At 39.2% G+C, this 17227-nt stretch overlaps 1 protein-coding gene across 10 annotated transcripts in view; it reads right to left on the bottom strand.

Annotated features, from left to right (window-relative positions):
* The window catches only part of guk1a (guanylate kinase 1a), a 97177-nt gene that overhangs the window by 6818 nt on the left and 73132 nt on the right, over nt 1-17227 (bottom strand). For 9 of the 10 annotated variants that reach the window (XM_069914893.1, XM_069914897.1, XM_069914891.1 and 6 more), the window contains 4 exons: nt 8544-8585; nt 6639-6747; nt 4621-4759; nt 608-692 (listed from right to left, as the gene is read on the bottom strand). In XM_069914893.1, the coding sequence (XP_069770994.1) occupies nt 608-692; nt 4621-4759; nt 6639-6747; nt 8544-8585 (375 nt within the window). Of the gene's footprint in view, nt 1-607; nt 693-4620; nt 4760-6638; nt 6748-7991; nt 8089-8543; nt 8586-17227 lie in introns of all 10 variants that reach the window. The other variant, XM_069914895.1, reaches the window with a different exon arrangement.

Below are 17227 nucleotides of genomic sequence, written 5' to 3'. Positions count from 1 at the left end.
TAGGGATATCAATGATCTAGTTGCAGAGGGATGAACGGAGTCCCAAATCCATTAGTTGATTACATTTTGCTGGTATGATGGTGTTGATTGCCCGAGCTGTTGTCAATACAACTTGACATGGGTGTTCTTGTGGTCCAGGTGATGTAATGCAGAGTGGAAGGCCAGTGAGATGCATCAGTTGTCAACTTGCGGTGACAATAGGTGAATTGAACTGAACTTTCCCTCCAAGCATAATTTCTAGTCTATTAGAGGGCACACAATAAGGCTGTTTTCAGTGCCAGTCAGACACTGTGCTTGGAATTTTCAAATAAAAAAATACTAAAGTACATATTATTATATAATAATTAGGTTATTTATAATTTAGACATATAGCACAGTAACAGGCCCACGCTGCCCAAATACTCCAATTAACCTACAATGCCCGTACATTTCGAATGGCAGGAGGAAACCCACGCAGACACAGGGAGAAGGTACAAACTCTTTACAGACAACACTGGATTCAAACCAGGGTCAGTGGCGCTGTGATGGTGTTGCGCTAACTGCTACGCTAACCGTGCCATCATAAGAAAAGCATGTAAATATTGGAAAATTTTTCGGAAGTACTTACTGAATTCTATGGCCAATTTTGCCGCTGTCAGTCTCCTTTCTAAACTTTCTTTAGATTCAGTTTTCCTTTGTTTCAACCGCTCTTCCTAGAAATTTTAGAAGATTTTCTACAATTATGAGAATGTTAAATCAATTTTATATCATTTCACTTAGATCGATTCCTCTTTAGAATCTGAAGTTTATGGATGATTTACATTGTGAATTCAGTTTAGCAAGGTTGTGTGGCTTAATATTCTCTGAAAGATTTAAAAATATCCTGTACCAATATCCAGACTTTGATGTTTCAGCATTTTCACTTCTGGGTGTGAGGTAGGGAAAAATTAGATTGTTGTGGAGCAAGTTTACTATGGTCACCACAACATACTGGGCCAAAGGGCCTGGACTAGGCTGTAATGTTCTATATTCTATGATTTAAAAACAAAATCTATGTCTTTTAACACATTGAGATAGACAACAGACTCGCCAAGGCAAATAGCGCCTTTGGAAGACTACACAAAAGAGTCTGGAAGAACAACCAACTGAAAAACCTCACAAAGATTAGCGTATACAGAGCCGTTGTCATACCCACATTCCTGCTTGGCTCAGAATCATGGGTCCTCTACCGGCATCACCTACGGCTCCTAGAACGCTTCCACCAGTGTTGTCTCCGCTCCATCCTCAACATTCATTGGAGTGACTTCATCTCCAACATGGAAGTACTCGAGATGGCAGAGGCCGACAGCATCGAATCCACGCTGCTGAAGATCCAACTGCGCTGGGTAGGTCATGTCTCCAGAATGGAGGACCATCGCCCTCCCAAGATCGTGTTATATGGCGAGCTCTCCACTGGCCACCGTGACAGAGGTGCACCAAAGAAGAGGTAGAAGGACTGCCTAAATAAATCTCTTGGTGCCTGCCACATTGACCACCGCCAGTGGGCTGATATCGCCTCCAACCGTGCATCTTGGCACCTCACAGTTCGGCGGACAGCAACCTCCTTTGAAGAAGACCGCAGAGCCCACCTCACTGACAAAAGACAAAGGAGGAAAAACCCAACACCCAACCCCAACCCACCAATTTTGCCCTGCAACCGCTGCATCTGTGTCTGCCTGACCCGCATCGGACTTGTCAGCCACAAACGAGCCTGCAGCTGACGTGGTCATTTACCCCTCCATAAATCTTCGTCCGCGAGGCCAAGCCAAAGAGAAGAGATATCAGCTAAACAAGATTCAAGTTTTCCCATCTGGATAAATAAAAGAATTCAAATGTAAAGGCCAACTGGTAAACCCATGTTTTTTGCAATGGCATGTAGTTCCAGTTGCAATTCTCAACAGGCAACTGCAGCAGGGAAGGAATGCCAGTACAGACAAATGATTCACTGCAACACACTCAATCAGCAAGATCCAGACAATCCAAACCACTGATCCAACATGGGTAAGAAAATTTCCATGAAGTTTCATGAAACCCTTTACTAAAAGTAATCTTGTGTAAAAACAGTCTGAAAATATTCATTCTTGGGCCTCCTAAACTTGTAGCAGTTATACTATGGAAGGAGGCCATTCAGTCTATAATGATTATTTGATAAAACTCAAGTTAATCCTAAAGATTTTTCTATTATATTATATGTGCCACTTCCTTTTGAAAGTTGGAAGCTGCTTCCTCCACTATTTGTGTTCCAAATGATAAGCGCGTTCAACACATTCGAGCTATTCTGAATTCACAATTGCATCACATTAAAAATACTTAACACATGAGGTAAAGAAGATTCAAAAGTTCTGTTATGAAAAGATGAGAGTTGTCTTTAATAGTTTCCACACAAGTCAGACTATATTAGGCTATTATGCATAACTTCTAGGACACAGTCCCATGTAACAACCATGAACTACCACAGGAGTGCGCTTCCAAAGACAAAGGGGCGGTGGGGGGTGGGGGGGGTGCGACCTGCAGCAGAGTTTTGATAGCACGTTTGCATATTGCACCCTTTCAAAACAAAGGTGATCAATAAAAAATGTTAATATTTCCATTCATCTAAGCAATAATTTTTTTAATGGTTTTTCAATAGAGTGCTGCTCTAATTTCACTCTATACTTATACATTAACAACTTGGATATGAATGCAATGGTGTGAATGCCACACTTATAGATAAAATAAAAGCTGGAGGTGCTGTGAATAGCGAGGAAGGTTGTCTGAAGCTACATTAGGATGTAGATCAGTTGGGTGGAGCATTAACAGATAGAATTTAAGTCTGACAGTTGTGAGATGATGTATTTTGGAAGTCAAATCGGAGTAATTGGAGAGCACTAAGGAACATTGCTGAACAGAGACATCCAAGCATTCAAATGCAAGTTTCCTGAGATTGAATATGTGGTGAAGAATGTATAATGGCGTACCCATCAGAGATGAGCGCAAAATAGAAGAATTAGGACATTGTGTCGAAACTTTGCAAAATACTGGTATGGTCATACCTGATATATCATGTGGAGTTCTGGTTGCCACAAGATAGGAAAGATTCAAAAAAGGGGATCAGGTGTGACATTGGATGACACTAAATTAAGTAGATGAAATTGTGCAGAGGAAGTGAGGGACTACAGGGAGAAATAGATAGGTTAAGTGAGTACAAAGGGTCTGGCAGACAGTGTTCAACAGCCATTCTCAATTTATCTTGACCATGGCTCATTTAGGTCTCTGCTCAAAGTTTATGGGCTCCCCTTCCCTGTTAACCAGTTAAGTTTAGTTGGTTTCTTCTGTACTTCTCTCCTACTGACTACATAAAAAACATTTTATGATTTCAGTCCATGGCCTCCAGAATGGCTGGTGTACAATGTCGGTAAATGTGAGGTCATCTACTTTGGAAGGGAAAATAGAAGACAAGATTATTTAAAAAGTGAAAAATTGCAGCAATCTGTTGAACAGAGGGATTAGGGAGTGCGTGTGCTTGAACTGCAAAAGATTAGTTTGCAGATGCAACAGATAATCAAGAAGGAACTTCATTGCTGGAGGGATGGAATTTAGGAGCAGGGAGGATCTGCTGCATCTGTACAAGGGACTGGCAAGGCCGCATCTGGAGAACTGTGTGCAGTTCTGGTCTCCTTACTCGAGGAAGGAGGGACTGGCTTTGGAGGCGGTGCAGAGGAGGTTCACATGGTTCATTTCAAAGATGAGGGGGTCGCCTGGGACTATACTCGCTGGAATTCAGAATAATGAGAGGGGGTCTTTGAGAAATATAAATTTATGAAAGGAATAGAAAATACAGAAGCAAGGAGATTACTTCCACTGGTGAGACAAGAACAAGGGCTATAAACTCAAGATTCAGGGGAGAAGATTTAGGATAAAGAGGAGGAGGAACTGCTTTTCCCAGTGTAGTCAATCTGTGGAATTCTAAACCCAAGGAAGAAGTTGAGGATGTCTCATTAAATATATTTACAATAGATAGACATATTTTTGCATAGTTGGGGAATTAAGGGTCATGGGAAAAGGCAGGTAGATGAAGTTGCATTGGAGAAGGCTCAATGAACCAGATGACCCCTTTTTCCTATTTCATCTGTGATTGTGCTGGGAGAGGACAGAGGAAATTCACCAGGATGTTGCCTGGAGGTGGATAATTTTAATTAAGGGGAGAGGTGGATAGACTGGGTGAGTTTTCCCTGGTGCGGGTAACCTGATAGTAAGTATATTCAATTATGAGGAACACAGATAGGTTATAGTCAAAAATCTCTCCCCCACCCCACTGGAAGAAGATGAGAGGAAGATTTAAAAGGAATCTGGAGTTTTTTTTTCCAACAAAAAGTGATTGATATCTGGAACAGATGCAATCACTTCTGTCTAATCTGTAATTTAAATAGGCAATGCAAAAAAGGATGTGGTCCTCATGCAGGTAAATGGGATAAGTGTTTGCTAAGAAGTCATCATATCCATGACATGGTGGGCCAAAGTGGCCATTTCTGTGCTGTATGACTACAAATCCATGATGTTATGGCTTTCACGTTGCACAATCCCAGCTCAATGGCAATGGTCTGTGATCAACCTTACACTTACCAGAATTTCAAATGAAGGTGGCTGAATTGAAAGGTAGATTGGTGACAAGTCTGTTCTCTTGATGTTCTTTACACCCTGCATGTCAATGTCAAGAATGCAGATTTGGTTTTTGGCTTGTACGGCTTGCACTGCAGCCTTACTGGAAGGAAACAAGTCATTACAATATTAGGGACAACAACTGATATTGTTCCTAGAATAGACTTAGCAGAATAATTCTGAAAATTAAACAGATAGCACAGATCAAGTGGACATTCAACTAGAAGATTCAAAGGTGATCTAATTGAATGCTTCAGATGGCCAAACATACAGAAACCAGGGTAGTGGGGGGGGGGGTTGAATATTTCTATAAGCTATGAGAGGTGACCATTCATCCCATTGTGTGTCTGCCGGCTCTAGGAGTTCAACTAGAGCTGCATCATCCAATGAAGATCTCAACTTTATGAAAGCCCAGTGGGAAACTAGAGAACTCAATTTAATAAATTAGATCTGTTTTAAAAAATTTATTTGACTCCAATTTTCAATAAAGGACAACCCTTAAAATATATAAACATTAATTCTGATCCAACTAAAAGATATCCAACCCACACCCTCTGAAAGGACTTCACTTTTTTTTTAAAAAAGACACACGGTCAAAATGGAAGATCAAAATCAAACTAGCTTGCATCTTTTGGGAGCTTATTGAAGCGATGAGGATGTCTCATATTTTATACTTTTAGGTACATGGGCATCTTTGATTTGGCTTTTTAGACCACACCGTGGAACTGTGCATATGCACTAGACAGAGTTTCCTTATTTTCTCTTTTCCAATTCTTTCTTATTGCTGCCTTTAGTACCTTCTGCAAATTTCACACTTGGGAATCTTGGTGGTGAGAAGCTGGGTTAACCATACATGATAGACAACGCTGTAGAAATTCAGCAGGGAAAGGCATTGTAGAGACAGAGACATGTAGGTTAGAACAAACCCTTCAGTCAACTCACCCGTGTTGACCAAGTTGACACTCTGGGTTAGTCACATTTGTCTTCAGGCCTTCCTATCCTTAAGTCTATGCAAATGTCTTTTGAATGTCCTTCCAGTTTCCTCGTTCCAGATACAATCTACCCTCTATCTATGATGCCACTTTCATGGTACTATATACCTGTACTCCTAAATCCTAAGCTTGACAACACTCCCCATATCCTTACCATTCACTGTGTTGGCCCTAAGCATGTTAGACCTCCCAAAATGTAACACTTCAAATTTCTCAAAATTAAATTCCATCAACCATTCCTTTGCTTCCCTGTCCAACCATTCAAAATCATATTGCAATCCTTGGCTATCCTTGTAATCTACAATACCAGACCATTTCGCGTCATCTTGCTAATCATGGGCTGCGTGGTTCGCGTAACATTGTTGCAGCTCCAGCGATTGGGATTGAGGTTTGAATCCTGCGCTGTCTGTAAGAAGATTGTAATTTCTCCCGAGTCTGCGTGGATTTTCCCTGGGGGCTGTGATTTCCTCCCATCCTTCAAAATGTACTGGGGGTGGTTGGTTATTTGGGTGTAAATGGGCCTCACGGGTGGAGGGCTGAAATGGCCTGTTTTTGTGCTGCGTGTCTAAATTTAAATTTATGTACGTTGTCATAGATAACAAACAGCAATGGGCCAAGATTGAACCCTGTAGCACACCACTAGTCACAGGTCTCCAATCAGAAAATTAACATCCCATCAGCACCTTCTGCTTTCTTCCAAATAAGCCAATTTTATATCCATTCTGCTATCACACCTTGGATCCCATGCAACTTAACCTTCCAAAGCAGCCTAATGGGTTGAACTTCATTAAACGCCTTGTTAAAATCCATATATACAACATCCACAACTCTGCCCTGGTCAACTTTCTTGCTCAAATCTTCAAAAGAATCAATCAAATTTGTGAGACATGACCTCCCTTTTACAAAACCATGCTCATTTTCCCTGATCAGCCTTTACCTAATCCAAGTGCATATATAGGTTCTTTCACAGAAAACTATCAGGTAACTTACCACCCACAGAATGTTGAGCTCGCTAGCCGACAGATTCCAAGTTTTTCCCTGCAGGCCTTCTTAAATAGAAGCATGATATTTGCCATCTTCCTGTCTTCTGGGACCTCGCCTTAATTAATGACAACTCAAAAATCTCAGCCAGGTCACTTGCAATTTCCTCTCTCATTTCTCAGAGTAATTGGATACAGTAGATGCAGGAGATTAGACGCAGGAGGTTTTTTTCACCTTCACACCCACAAGGACTTGCAGCACCTCTCAACTGTAATACTGAGAAAGAACTCTCCAGCATTTTGCCTGGAGCCTTGTAAGTCACTGCTCTTCAAGTTTACATCAAAATACCTTTTAAAAATGTATTAAAGATTCTGAGAGCCACAGATAAAGTGGACAGCCAGCACCTTCAAGGGCAGGTGTAGCAAACATCAGAGGGCATCTGTACAAAGTGAAGGGAGGGTAAGGTTTTTAAAAAAAAAAGCAGAGAGTTGTGGGTGCCTGGAATGCCTTGCCAGGGATGGTGGTGGAGGGTGAAACATTAGAGGTGTTTAAGAGACCCTTAGACAGGCACATGGAGGGTAGAATAATAAAGGGCTATGAAGTAGGAAGGGTTAGTTTTTTTGGTAGGAATATATAGGTCAGCACAACATCGAGGGATCTGCACTGCACTGTAATGTTCTATGTTCCAAATGTGATAAATGTTTGTTTGACTTTCAAGCAATGCATTCCGGATCTGTACAGTCCAAACCTTTTACCAATAACTTTTAATCTTAGCCTCACGATTTTCACTGCTCTGTAAAGGGAAATATGTACATCCTACTTACTCAATCTATGCAAGTCAATTTGATACACCTCAGTTACATCGTCCCTCAGCTCTCTCCATTTCAAAGGAATAACGTTTTCAATATTTAATTATTTACACCTACATCATGGAGACAGGCCCTTTTGGCCCATGACTCCGTGCCACCCAATTATACCCAATTGACCTGGTACGTTTTGAACAGTGGGAGGAAACCAGAACACTCGGAGGAAACCAACGGAGACGCAGGGAGAATGTACCAACTCCTTACTGACAGTGCAGGAGAAGCAAACATCAACACAGGATTTGAACTCCTGTCCCAGTTGCTAGCACAGAATTACACTAAACTGTGCTGCCCTAATTAGAAATGACTAAAACTAAAACATGCATATAGTCAAAAGTGAACTCAACAAAATATTTTAGCCACAAGATCGCACAGATGTTAAGGATTGTCCACTTAATAGTGGGGTGGTTACTACTCTACAGAAGAGGTTGGTCTGGGTTTAGAATCCATAGCATCAACCCATTAGATCCTCCATTTTTAAAGTTAATAATGTACAAACCTTGTACCATACAGGTTCCCCGAGAACTCTGCACTTTCTATAAATTCCCCAGCTTCAATACCACGAAGCATTTCTTCCCTCGAGACAAAATGGTAATCTGGTTTCAAAACAAAGACAAAACACTTGGACCGTTATAACAGAACACACAGGCAATGATGCTTCAGCTCATTAAGACCAGCCCAAGCCTCTCAATAAATACCTGTATTATGTTGCTTCTTTTCACTGCACAATTTGATACCACATGTAGTACAACTAATCTATTCCAGGCCAACAAAACTGAACAAATGAAATTTAGTGCTTCTTCCCCCCACCCTTAGAAATTATTAAGCAAATGAAGAATTCTGGTCAAATTAAATGTTATTTGACTCAATGGATAAGAAAACAATAATTTACAGAATCAAACAAAACCACAGCAAGCTCCTTGAAGCAAGATTATGGATGCAAAATGTCTCAGTAATTTTGCTCACCTCTACCTTGCTACTCAAGGAACAGAAGTGGTGAACAATAGCTAGGAATTAAAAAACATTAATATGTCAAAAAATTGGCACTAACCTTTGCCATTTTCTTCACCTGGCCTTGGATTTCTTGTGGTATCTGAAAAATATTTCTCACCATCAATTAAAATATGTACATTGCAATACACCAGTATTTCAAAACCCGTACCAATATTTTCAAAGTTAACAAGAAGCAGGTTGTTATTTTATTCTATTTAAATTAAAAATTGGGACATCATATTTTTAAAAATTGATTATTTAGCACATGAGCTTCCTGGAAAGACATTTTAAATGTTACAGGAGTCAGTAATGAATCAAGACTTGCTGTTATCATAGGATAAGCATCTCACGCCCAATGACTGAGGAAGTTTGGTCCCCAATACTTAGTGATTCAGCAGAATTTAGATTAAAATAGTTAAGCAGAGTTTGAACAAACTTAGGTTCAATCTAGAGCAGTGGTTTTCAAACTTTTTCTTTCCACTCACATCCCACTTTAAGTAATTCCTGTGCCACCGGTGCTCTGTGACTAGTAAGGGATTGCTTAAGATGGGATGTGAGTGGAGGAGTCACGTGATGGAGTAGTGGCCGGTCGGGGAACTCCAGCCCTCTCCGGAAAAGTAAAAAAAAGACAGTGAAAAAACAAAGGCACAAACACAAAAACCAAAATAAAGTGAAAGTAAAGGTGTGGAGAAAATGGCAGCGAAGAAAGAAAAGCCAAAAGCAACGGGAAGAAGAGAAGAAGAAAAGACGTCGGAAGAAGAAGGTGAAGGCCTTACCTGTGCGAGGAGGCCCGCCGTGGACAGAGAAGTCCGGTCCCTAAGGTCAGTTGAAGCCCCGAACTCGGGACTACAAAAATGGCTCACGGAGCCAAACAAAAGTGCGCAACCGCGCATGACAAAAATAACACTGACTGGAGGGGGGACCAGCTGAGGAGTCGATCTCCACAGCTGAAATTGACAACCATAACAAAGCAGCAAGAGGAAAACATAGAAAATAATGAGAACAAGAAAGAAGAGAGTAAAAAGAAATCAAAGAAAGAACAGATGACCAACCCAGAGGAAGAAGACCAGCATTAAGACACCTAGTAAAAATAAGAAGACCAAAAATACCCAACAAAATAAAACAAACAAACCAACAAGAAAACCAGAAGAGACAGAGTTAAAGGACACAGATCCTGGAGTGGACTCAGAAGAAGAGGAGGAAGAACATCAAACTCTACACAGAGAAATGGAAGATGAAGGGAAGGGCAAGTACATGGATATTTTTTTTTAAAGAATATATGGAATCAGTAAAAGAATGGCAATCACAAGAATTCAGTGAAATAAAAAGAATAAAAAGTACAGAAGAAAAAATGAATAGATTAAAGATGATCATGACAGATATAGGAAAAAGAGTAGACAAGGTGGAAGAACGAGAAAAAGCCATAGAAATGGAAGTAGATGACTTTAAAAAGAAATTAGAAGAATCTGATAAAAAAGTTAAAGAAACACAGGAGCTGTTAGCTCAGAAGATAGATATAATGGAAAATTATAATAGAAGAAACAATATAAAGATGGTGGGCCTTAAGGAAGATGAAGAAGGCAAGAATATGAGAGAATTTATAAAAGAATGGATCCCCAGGGTCCTGGGAAGAACAGAATTACAGGAAGAAATGGAAATAGAAAGGGCACATAGAACATTAGCCCCTAAACCACAACCACAACAAAAGCCAAGATCCATTCTAGTAAAATTCCTAAGATATACAACAAGAGAAAATATATTGGAGAAGGCAATGAAAAAAATAAGAGAAGACAAAAAACCACTGGAATACAAGGGTCAAAAAATTTTTTTCTCTCCAGATATAAGTTTTGAACTCCTGAAGAAGAGGAAGGTGTTTAATACAGCAAAAACGACCCTATGGAAAAAGGGTTATAAATTTATGTTAAAATACCCAGCGGTACTTAAAATAGTTATTCCGGGGCAGCAAAGCAAACTATTCTCGGATCCAGAAGAAACACGAAAATTTGCAGAACAACTACAAAACAGACAGAGAGATGAAGAGATGTAACAAGAACAAAAATGACAACAAACTATGTGTGTATGTATGTGTATATATATGTATGTATGTATGTGTATGTGTGTGTAAATAGAGAATAGGTAAGAACTAAGAAGGGAAAGAAAGGGAAGAAAGGAAGTAAGGAGGAAATTAAGAGAGTGACCTTTGTTATATATGAAGATTAAAATCTTTTCTGGGGGGGGCTGGGTGGGGAAGATTAACAGTCACTGCGAAATCAGTTGACGCTTGCGAGCGGATTCGCAAATCCAAATGGAGAGGGGAGATGCGGTTGCCCGACAAGGGACAAAGGGCAACTCAGAAAGGGGAGGGACTATTGGGATTAAAGGAATTTTAGATATGAGAATAGTGGAAATATTTTATGTTTTAGAAATGTTGTCTTATAATGTGTTCAAAAAAAGAAAGCAGAAATGGATAAGAAGGGAAGGTGGTGATGAGGAAACGGAAAGGAAAGAAAAACAAAGTATGAAATGGCTATGTTGAACTATATGACTTTAAATATTAATGGAATACAGAACCAAATCAAAAGGAAGAAACTGCTAAATTTACTGAAAAAAGAAAAAAATTGATATAGCATTCGTACAAGAAACACACTTAACTGAAGTGGAACACAAGAAATTAAAGAGAGATTGGATAGGACATGTAACAGCAGCGTCATATAATTCAAAAGCCAGAGGAGTAGCTATATTAATCAATAAAAATGTACCAATCAAAATAGAAGAGGAAATAATAGATCCAGCAGGGAGATATGTAATGATAAAATGTCAGATATATTCGGAGTTTTGGAATTTACTCAATGTATATTCACCTAACGAAGAAGATCAAAAATTTATGCAAGATATCTTTTTGAAGATAATGATACGCAAGGGAACATACTAATAGGAGGGAATTTTAACCATAATTTGGACTCAAACATGGATAAAACTGGGAAAAAAAACTAACAGAAAGAACAAAGTAACCAAATTTATAATTAAATCGATGCAAGAAATGCAACTTTTGGATATATGGAGGAAACAACACCCAGAGGAAAAGGAATATTCATATTATTCAGGAAGACATAAAACATACTCAAGGATAGACCAATTCCTGTTATCAGCCCACATTCAAGGGAGAGTTAGGAAAACAGAATATAAAGCTAGACTATTATCGGACCACTCACCCCTGTTATTGGCAATAGAGCTAGAGGACATCCCACCAAGAATGTATAGATGGAGATTAAACTCCATGCTACTTAAAAGACAGGATTTTGGAGAATTCATTGAACGACAAATTAAAATGTACTTTGAAATACATACGGAATCAGTGAAAGATAAGTTTATACTATGAGACGCAATGAAAGCGTTCATCAGAGGGCAAATAATAAGTTATGTAACCAAGATGAAGAAGGACTACAATCGGGAAACAGAACAGTTGGAAAGGGAAATAACAAATATAGAAAAAGAATTAGCAATAAAGGAAGATACAACTAAAAGAAGAGAATTGGCGGATAAAAAAATAAAATATGAAACACTACAAACATATAAGGTGGAGAAGAACATAATGAAGACAAAACAGAAATATTATGAACTAGGGGAAAAAAACGCACAAAATTCTAGCGTGGCAGCCTAAGACAGAACAAACTAAAAGAATGGTAATGGCATGAAGGAAAAAGGAGAAACAAATTACATATAACCCAACGGAGATCAACGAAAACTTCAGGGAATTCTACGAACAATTATATCAAACTGAAAACGAAGGGAAAGAAGACAAAAATAGATGAATTTCTAACTTATATTGAAGTACCAAAATTACAAACAGGAGCAAAATAAATTAATAAAACCATTTGAAATAGAAGAATTACAGGAGATATTAAAAAAACTACCGAACAATAAAACACCAGGAGAGGATGGATTCCTAATAGAATTCTATAAAACATTTAAAGACTTATTAATTCCTCCCCTCCTGGAAGTAATCAACCAGACTGATAAAACACAAAGCTTACCAGATTCATGCAAAACAGCAATAATTACAGTAATACCAAAGACAGGGAAAGATCCACTAGCACCAGCATCATATAGACCAATATCTCTACTTGACACAGATTATAAGATAATAGCTAAACTATTAGCAAACAGATTAGCCGACTATGTACCAAAAATAGTAAATCTAGACCAAACTGGACTTATTAAAAAAAGACGAACAACAGACAATATCTGTAAATTTATTAACTTAATTCATGCAGTAGAAGGAAATAAAACTCCAACAGTAGTGGTTACTTTAGACGCAGAGAAGGCCTTTGACAGAGTAGAATGGAATTATTTATTCAAAGTACTACAAAAATTCAGCCTACCAGAGAAATATATTAATTGGATTATATAAGGGGTCATTGGCGAAAGTGACAGTAAATGGATATATATCAAAACAATTTAACATAAGCAGATCAACAAGGCAGGAATGTCCACTATCTCCCTCACTGTTCGCGTTAGCTATAGAACCACTAGCAGAACTGATAAGAACAGAAAATAAAATACGAGGGATAAAAATAAAAGAGAAGGAATATAAAATCAGTCTATTTGCAGATGATGTTATAATATACTTAACAGAACCAGAAATATCAATAAAAGAATTACATAGGAAATTGAAGGAGTATGGAGAAGTATTGGGGTACAAGATCAACGCAAATAAAAGTGAAGCAATGCCAATGAATAATGCGGATTTCACAAAGTTTAAGAAAGAATCGCCATTTAGATGGCAAACACAAGCAATGCAATACCTAGATATACCACTAAATAAAAACCTCGGCCATCTATATAAACTTAATTACCATTCATTAATGAAAAAAATTACAAGATGATTTAGAGCATTGGAAAGACTTACCACTAACACTGATAGGAAGGATAAACTGTATTAAAATGAACATTTTCCTAAGGATATAATACCTATTTCAGTCATTACCAATACACCTAACAGAGAAATTCTTCAAGGAGTTACAGAAAGTAATAAGGAAATTCTTATGAAAAGGGGGGAAACCGAGGATAGCACTAGATAAATTAACAGAATGGTACAAACAAGGAGGCTTACAACTACCAAACTTTAAGAATTATTATAGAGCAGCACAATTAAGATACCTATCAGATTTTTATCAAACAAGGGAAAAACCAGAATGGACCAGATTAGAACTAGATAAAATAGGGGAGAAGATACCTGAACATATACTATATAAATGGGATGAAAAATTGGTGCAACGTAGGAATTCACCGGTATTGCATCATCTGCTCAACATTTGGAAGAAGATTCATGTAGAAAGGAATAAAACAAATTACCAACTACCAAAACTAATATTGACGCAAAATCAGCTAATCCCTTTTACAATAAATAACCTTTCCTTTAGAGAATGGGAGAGAAAAGGGATCAAAAGAATAGAAAATTGTTTTTCGGGAAATAAATTATTATCCTTTGAACAAATGAAGGATAAATATAATATAACTCACGATACAATGTTTGCATACCACCAACTGAAAACCTACTTGAAGGACAAATTGGGAAGCAGTCTGAGGTTACCAGAAGGAAGCAATTTTGAATATGTGATTACAGACACAATGATAATTTAAAAATTTGTAACAAACATGTACATCAATCTGCAAGAAAAGGAGAACGAGGAAACAAACGGTAAACCTAAACAAAAATGGGAACAAGATCTAAACATAAAGATAAAGAATGAAACATGGGAAAAGCTATGCTCCGGAACTATGAGAAATACAATAAACACGAGGTTACGCATGATACAATATAACTGGATGCACAGGCTATACATCACACCTCAAAAGTTAAATAAATGGGACCCAACAGTATCAGACAGATGTTTTCGCTGTAAAAAGGAAACGGGAACAACAATTCATGCAATTTGGACATGTGAGAAAGTGGAAAAATTTTGGGAAGATCTAAACCAGATATTAAATAAAATCACAAAAAGCAATATACCAAAAAACCCAGAGATCTTCCTCCTAAGTAACATAAAAAACAAAGAATTTGGACTTGATTTGGATGGTGCACAAAAAAGATTTGTTAGGATAGCCCTAGCTGTAGCAAAAAAAATGTATTATGTCAACCTGGAAATTAGAAGACAACTTGAGAATACAACAATGGTATATAGAAATGAATAAATTAACAATGGCGTGAAGCAAGGCTGTGTTCTCGCACCAACCCTCTTTTCAATCTTCTTCAGCATGATGCTGAACCAAGCCATGAAAGACCCCCACAATGAAGACGCTGTTTACATCCGGTACCGCACGGATGGCAGTCTCTTCAATCTGAGGCGCCTGCAAGCTCACACCAAGACACAAGAGAAACTTGTCCGTGAACTACTCTTTGCAGATGATGCCGCTTTAGTTGCCCATTCAGAGCCAGCTCTTCAGCGCTTGACGTCCTGCTTTGCGGAAACTGCCAAAATGTTTGGCCTGGAAGTCAGCCTGAAGAAAACTGAGGTCCTCCATCAGCCAGCTCCCCACCATGACTACCAGCCCCCCCCACATCTCCATCGGGCACACAAAACTCAAAACGGTCAACCAGTTTACCTATCTCGGCTGCACCATTTCATCAGATGCAAGGATCGACAATGAGATAGACAACAGACTCGCCAAGGCAAATAGCGCCTTTGGAAGACTACACAAAAGAGTCTGGAAAAACAACCAACTGAAAAACCTCACAAAGATAAGCGTATACAGAGCCGTTGTCATACCCACACTCCTGTTCGGCTCCGAATCATGGGTCCTCTACCGGCACCACCTACGGCTCCTAGAACGCTTCCACCAGCGTTGTCTCCGCTCCATCCTCAACATCCATTGGAGCGCTCACACCCCTAACGTCGAGGTACTCGAGATGGCAGAGGTCGACAGCATCGAGTCCACGCTGCTGAAGATCCAGCTGCGCTGGATGGGTCACGTCTCCAGAATGGAGGACCATCGCCTTCCCAAGATCGTATTATATGGCGAGCTCTCCACTGGCCACCGTGACAGAGGTGCACCAAAGAAAAGGTACAAGGACTGCCTAAAGAAATCTCTTGGTGCCTGCCACATTGACCACCGCCAGTGGGCTGATAACGCCTCAAACCGTGCATCTTGGCGCCTCACAGTTTGGCGGGCAGCAGCCTCCTTTGAAGAAGACCGCAGAGCCCACCTCACTGACAAAAGGCAAAGGAGGAAAAACCCAACACCCAACCCCAACCAACCAATTTTCCCTTGCAACCGCTGCAATCGTGTCTGCCTGTCCCGCATCGGACTGGTCAGCCACAAACGAGCCTGCAGCTGACGTGGACTTTTTACCCCCTCCATAAATCTTCGTCCGCGAAGCCAAGCCAAAGAAAAGAAAGAAATATAGAAATGAATAAATGTATTCCATTAGAAAAAATAACATATAATTTAAGAAATAACATCACAATATTCGAACAAATATGGGAGCCATACATGAAATACAATAGAGGAATCCTACCGTGGACATCCACCACCTAAAATGACAGAAGGAGAAGACAACGAAAAGAACTGACTCAGTAAAATTTCTTGTTTATTTTTAATGAGTGACAACATTGTTTAACGGGTTTAATGTATCTTATAGATTGAACTTCAAATAAATAGGGAAGGGAGGGGGGGAAGGGAGGAGGAAAAAGGGGGAGAAAATGACACTATATATTCAAGAAGAAAAATGTCTGTATGTATCTTAGTCAAGATGGTTTATAGTGTGAAAAATAAAAAAATTTTAAAAAAAGATGGGATGTGAGTGGGGGAAAAAAAGTGATTGAGAACCACTACTCTAGACCCAATTGTTACTGAAATATTTGCTTGAGAAACAAATGTCATTGGCCCATTTCCTTTGGAGTTATGAAACCGTGCACATAATGAGTCAATTTGGGATGATTGAAACAGTGGTTTTCAACCTTTTTCTTCCTTCTCACATCCCACCTTAAGCAATCCTTTACTAATCACAGAGCACCTATGGCATAGGGGTACTTAAGGTGGGATGTCAATGGAAAGAAAAAGGTTGAAAACCACTGAATTAGAGCATGAGAAGCTGAGGGATGACTTGATACTTTATAAAAATGAGGCATTAGAACCTAGAAATCCACAGCACAGTTCAGGCACTTCGGCCCACAATGCTGTGCCAAACTACTAATCACAGGCCTCCAGTCTGAGAAGCAATCATCCACTACCACTCTCTGTCTTCTCCCATTAAGACAGTTTTGAATCCAGTTTACAACTTCTCCATGGATACCTAGTGTCTGAACCTTCTGAACTAACCTCCCACTCAGCACAAATCTTCCAACTATGCCCATCAGGAAAGAGACACAGAAGTATTAGTGCCAGTTCCATCAGGCTGAGGAACAGCTTTTTCCCACAGGCAGTGAGAATGCTGAATGACCAAAGGAACTGCTAAAAACAACTTCCTGTGTCTCTACTATTTATTAATAATATTTATTTTTAATATATCTATATAAGACATATATAGTTTGTGCATGTGTGTGTGTGTGTGTGTGTGTGTGTGTGTGTGTGTGTGTGTGTTATATCTGTATGTGTTTGCACTGTGGACCAGAGAACGTTGTTTCATCAGGTTGTACTTGTACAATCGGATAATGAATAAACTTAAACTGTAATTTACGGGAGGCCTGTTTGACAGCGCATGAGACCTTAGACAGACATGCCATTGTGGGAATGGGATGG

This window comes from Narcine bancroftii, chromosome 1, assembly GCF_036971445.1.
Source record: "Narcine bancroftii isolate sNarBan1 chromosome 1, sNarBan1.hap1, whole genome shotgun sequence".
In the NCBI taxonomy this organism is placed as follows: Eukaryota; Metazoa; Chordata; class Chondrichthyes; order Torpediniformes; family Narcinidae; genus Narcine; species Narcine bancroftii.
Note: the sequence above shows the minus strand (reverse complement) of the source record. Positions and strands in the feature narration are given on the sequence as shown.